The 6,000-nt window shown below is 33.9% G+C and overlaps 1 protein-coding gene across 1 annotated transcript in view; it reads right to left on the bottom strand.

The window, feature by feature from the left end:
- Positions 1-316: 316 nt before the first annotated feature.
- The window catches only part of LOC145670751 (nose resistant to fluoxetine protein 6-like), a 41,641-nt gene continuing 35,957 nt past the window's right edge, over positions 317-6,000 (bottom strand). Inside the window, exons 7-8 of the mRNA XM_081739520.1 lie at positions 5,552-5,602; positions 317-466 (exon numbers count right to left, since the gene is read on the bottom strand). Coding sequence (XP_081595646.1) covers positions 420-466; positions 5,552-5,602 — 98 coding nt within the window. The 3' untranslated portion in view covers positions 317-419. The remainder of the gene's footprint in view (positions 467-5,551; positions 5,603-6,000) is intronic.

Raw genomic sequence — 6,000 nt, 5'->3', positions numbered from 1 at the left:
GATAAATTCCTTTCATAGACTATAAATAATCTTTATATTTCGCAAAGTTATTTGAAACGTCTAAAAAATATTTGTATTATTAAAGCATAATAATTCAGTTTTATGCACACGTGCTGTTATTAATCCATCAGAATCAGCGTTCTTTTAAAGTGTAAATAGAGTCACAAATGTTGTATTGCTGCTCTACTGTTCTAGCAGTCTAGCCTACCTGTGTTAGGTAAATCAGCTTATGGGTAGAACACTCAAACAAGACATCTATTAAGCTTGTAATTTATTTATGCTTTTCAGTTACATTCCCACCTCATAACTTAAATTTTCAATATAAAGAAAATGATTCTATAAGACGCATACATAACAAAATTATTAATTAACACAAAACTAAATAATTACTTCTACTTAATTTTAAAGATGATCTTGTATCAAGTTAACTTGCACTTTCTGGACTTCTCTTCTGATATCCCATTTTCTGTAAACAAAAGAAAAACATGTAGTTAGACACTTGAACACTGAAATTTCAAATTTAAAAATAATAAATATATGTGTTAGTATCGCATATCGCATTTTATTTGGACAGGCTTCAATTTACAATTTATTACTTTACTCCATCCTATATAGGTAGAGTTATGATTCAGTCCAAAGGAATGCACTTAAAATGAGACATACCTTGGTTGCAGTTAGACGTTTACATGTAGAAATACGGCAGTTTTTGTTAAATACTAAGTTTATGAAATTTTCTTTAAGTTTATAGATTTAAATATATGGTACCGGCTAATGGAATCATGCTTGAACTTGTCGTACTCAAAAGACATATTTAAATTTGCGATTCTCGTTAGAAATTTATCTTACTGAGTCTTCTTAAAACTTGTTGTTCAAGATAAATGCATTATACGTATCTTATGAGATCATATTTAAATTTAACATTTTCTCGTTAAATACGTATCTTATGTCCTCATGTTCTACTTTTAGTTCCCCTTAAATACTTCTCTTATGAACTCTTTCTTTTTAACTTATAGTTCTCATTAAATACTATCTTGTGGAGTCCATGAAAAGTTAGAAAACTTGAAAAAGGGGTTTAAAGAATATGGAATGAAAATAAACGTTAGAAAGACAAAACCCATGGTGATTCGAACGAAGGACATCAGTGTCAAATATAGAAGTAGGAGGACGGAAAATAGAACATGTGACTAGGTTTCAATACATGGGTAGTATTATTTGTGATGTTTTGATGTGTGAAAGTGAACAAAAAGCAAGGATAGGAACAGAAATGGCAAAAGAAGCCTTTAGGAGGAAGAAAACACTATTTTATGGGACATTGAATAATGAGTTGAGAAAAGACTCATAGAATGCTTCGTATGGAGTATTGTACTGTGTGACACAGAAACATGGACACTACCCAGAAATGATAAAAAACGACTGGAAGCTTTCGAAATGTGGGTGTGAAGAAGAATGGAGAGAAATAGCTGGGTCAAGGGGAAAACGAATGAGAGGGTGCTAGAAATGGTTGGGGGGAAAAGAACAATTTTAGACATTTTTAAGAAGAGAAAGAGAAACTAGTTGTCACATTGGCTAAGAAAGAACTATCACGAGCGATGTGCTAGAAGGTATGGTGGCAGGAAAGAGGAGGAAGGGGAGAAGGAGACTACAGTTAATGGACGATATAAAAACAGAAAAATCGTACGTGGAGACAGAGAGGTTAGCGAAGACCGTGGAGCATGGAAGCTTCTCAGTTGCAGCAAATGACCTGCCAATAGTGACAGAATATCCATGATGATGATGGTGTGGAGGAGTCATGTTTGAATTCGCCGTTTCTTAATTATATTGTTCGTATCTTTTGAAGTGGTTTTTGTACTAGTCATTCTCTTTGAATACAATGTATTTATCTTACAAAGTCATATTTAAATTCGCCGTTTTCGTGAAATTCGTATTTTCTAGAGCTTTGTTTAAACTTATCTTTCTCGTTAAATACGTTTTAAGAATCAAAATAAGTCATGCTTGAACTTGCTGTTCTCGTCAAATGGGAATCTTATGGAGTCATGTTTGGACTTGCCATTCTTGTAAATACAACGTACCTCATGGAGTCACATTTGGATTTATTGTTCTACTTTAATATTTTTGTTACGAACTCATGTTTAAACTTGACTTTTTTGTTCATTTATACTTTATTTGAACTTGTCGTTTGGGTTAAATATATATCATGTGTTGTCATGTTTGAACTTGCCCTTTGGGTTACATATGTGTAGCCAAGTTTGAACTTGCTGTTCTCTTTAAATATGTGCTTTCTGAACTTACATCTTAACTTTTCCGTTCTCGTAAAATACACATTCTTTAGAGTAATGTTTGAACTTGCTCTTTTCGTTTAACGTATCATACGCATTTTATAGAGTCAGATTTGAAAATATCATTCTCGTTTATTACTGTTCTTGTGGATTCATGTTTGAAGTTTCTGTTCTCATTAATTCATATTACATTTGAACTTGCCGTTCTCAATGGAGTCATATCTGAATGTACCATTTTCGCCCAACGCTTATATGATGGATTCAAATTTGAACTTAGAGCTCCTAGTGGCTAAGCGGTTAGCGTACGCGCCTTTGGAGTGAGAGACCCAGGTTCGAGTCCCGGCGGAAGCTCATGTGGTTTGGATTCCACGTTAATCAGTAGGTCCACGTCTCATAAAGCCTCGCTGCTGAAAGGGGCGCTAAACTAAAATCAACTCAACTCAAATTTGAACTTGCCGTGTTTCTTAAATACATTGTAGTCATATTTGAATTCACTGTTCTCGTTAACTACGGATCATACAGACACATAATTAAACTGACTGCTCTCGTTAAATACTTATCTTACGGACTCATGTTTGAACTTACAGTTGTAGTTAGTTAAATATAGGGTTATTCAAAAAGTGTGCCGCTTCTGTTACATCAAATTATGAATTTTATTTTATTTTTCGAAAACACACAAACAAAATGCATAAACATGTTCATCACCCATTCCGATTTCTGGTATGGAGAATGACGTCGGAAATATGACCCCCTCTACTGCGCTGGCATGCAATAACTCTGTTCGTGAAATTTTCTATGAGTGCCTGATAAGTTCCCACTTGGATTTCGCCTACGACTGGTCCAATTTCCTCCTTTAATTCACGGGTGGAACGGGGTTTATTGTAGTGGTGGGCAAAAAAACGGTTTTTCGGTTTTCGGTTTTTAGAAAAACCGAAACCGGTTTTTTGAAAATTTTCAAAAAAACGATTTCGGTTTTCTTCAAAACCGCTTCGGTTTTCTCCAAAACCGGTTCGGGTTTTCACCTGATCCGGTTTCGGTTTTCTTCAAAACCGATTCGTTTTTTTTAATTTGTTCTATTTCTGACCACAATGGTGTTTCGTTGTTCTCCGGAAACCGAATCCATTTCCACAGAAATAGTCTTATGTGTTTTCGAAAAGTTTTCACCGAAACCGGTTTCGGTGTAAAACCGAACCGGTATTGGAGAAAACCAAAATGTCGGTTTTTCTGGTTTCGGTTTTTATAGAAACCGGTTTTCGGTTTTTATAGAAACCGGTTTTCGGTTTTTATAAAAACCGGTTTTGCCCATCCCTAGTTTATTGACATATACCAATGAATTAAGAGTACCTCAAAGGAAAACGTCAAAAGTAGTTAAGTCGCATGACCTCGTAGGTCATTAATGGACAGCATTACGCGAAATGAGGCGATCCGTTCAGATAAAAAGTTTTCACATTTGGCAGACGTTGGGCTATAGCAAACTGCTCCATGGCTAGACACAGATTGAAGAAATGCGAGAAATTCAGACTAAGGCGACAATCGCAATGTTTGTGGGTAGAGTAACAATGCAAACAATATCGGCAACCGAGAAACAAAAATTTGCCAGACGATCCAAAACCGGCGCGCTTTTAGAATAACCCTATACACATCTTATGAAGTCCCGTTTGGACTTATCGTTCTCGCTAAACATAGTTCTTATTGTTTCAACCATAAGATGTGTGTAATTGTGGTATCTGGAACACATTGTGTAAATTCATCAATTCCGCTCCTTGTTGTCGAAAAACGTGACAGCAGGATGAGAATTGACACGAAAGGATATCTGTTCGTCATCTTAGAACTAAGAGTGTTTACGCCAACAAACAGTCAATGGAACCCACATTACCTTCTTCATATGGTTGCTAACCACTCCCAGTTTCTGTAATTTTGTTTCTTGTCAACAAGTTCTTTGTCAGACAAATTGACTGTTTCTACATTTTTGAATGGGAAAACTCAACTCTATTATTATTATTATTATTATTATTATTATTATTATTATTATTATTATTATTATTATTATTATTATTATTATTATTATTATTATTATTATTATTATTATTAATCCATAAGCTTAAAATTTAAAAAAATAAAAGTATACGAAAGAAATTACTTTAATTCACTTATAAATACTGCCTAATGTGTCCCTGGAAGTACTACTTGCGTGTTCGAGTTAACTGTACCAACATTTCAACAAATGTGATAGTATAGGTTTTAGTGTTAACTGAGCGTCTTGAATCATATTCATATTTCTCAAGATCACATGACTTTCAAAGATTCGGAGATTTCGCAGACTTCGAGATCCATATAAATATTCGCAGATCAAGAAAAATACAGGTTCCTCTCAATGTAACTACTACCTTTTACGTCATAATTACAACATGGGGCCATCGTTCAGTGCATTATTTCAATACACAATCACGTGTACAGGAAGAGAAATATAAGGTAAAATATACAGGATTTCTGAAAGGAAACTGGTATCGTACTTGTTGAGATCATATTAACAGTTCGGCGCATCAAACCCACTATTTTGAGTAAATAAGGAATTTATGTAGGCCTACAAGCCTTAATGTGCTACCAAGTCCTGTGACTCACAGGCCATTAATGGATCACTCGCACAGACAAGCTGACGATCCATCACATTCGATGGGTTTTACCAAATTCATTGAAATTACAGACCTGCCGAGGGATGTGTTGGATAATTATCACTTTACAGGTCATGAAGTCATTAACACAAGCTAGCAATGGTGTACAAAGATATAGGGGGAAGTTTTAAATACTTACTTTAACAACTAAGAGTTTTATCAAAAGACAAAAAACCTTACGAATATCTTGTATAGTGATATTTGAACTTATTGAACTTTTCCTGTTGTCAAAAAATAGTGTGTAATATCTTAAGAGGTCATATTTCAATTGCCATTCTCATTAAATATGAATCTTACAGAGTCAAATTTGAATTTGTCATGTTTGAAGTTGACTTCTATCAAAGCAGAAATGAAACAAATTTGGTAAATTAAAGACAATTGCCGCTTCCTAAAACACATATTCTTAAACTGAGACTTTCCCAATTTTCTCATGCAGTACTACAAATATCGAAAAATATTCTGTTTTCAATTTTATCAAAACATTCTTGCAATCAGAAAAGTTTCACCTAAATTATTCAAAGTCTATGCTAGTCTATCAATTGGTGTGGAAAGGAAATAACATTCATAGCTGTGTGATGAATGATTTATATAAAGTTATCGTACCTACGTGTCCATTTGAAGCTGACAAGTTTGTCTCTTTATGACTGGAATCATCTGAAACAAACAAAAGCAATAAAAGAATGATATAAATTTATATTGATAGACAAATTAATATAAAATAAAAGGTACGGACCAACTCACTAAACCATTTCACTCCAATTCCTTAAACTAAATCATATTATGATGCAGCTATTAACAAACGACTTCTTGTAAAATATGATCCGAATTATAAGTCGGTTTTGGTAAATTTCGCCCAAAGAAATCCACACTCAAAACAGAATTATCCTTTGTAAGTTTTCCTTGAGTAATTATGTATGTCGTATGTTAGGCTAATTAGTGAAATATTTGTTTATAAAATAGTACGAAAATAGTTTACAAAGCTCTAAAGAACTCACCGACAAGAGAAAACTAACCGTTCTAAATATTCTGATAAAAGTGATTTATGAAATATT

Source organism: Thermobia domestica, chromosome 14, assembly GCF_964235325.1.
Source record: "Thermobia domestica chromosome 14, izTheDome1.hap1.1, whole genome shotgun sequence".
Classification (NCBI taxonomy): domain Eukaryota; kingdom Metazoa; phylum Arthropoda; class Insecta; order Zygentoma; family Lepismatidae; genus Thermobia; species Thermobia domestica.
This window is presented reverse-complemented; position numbering and strand designations above follow the sequence as displayed.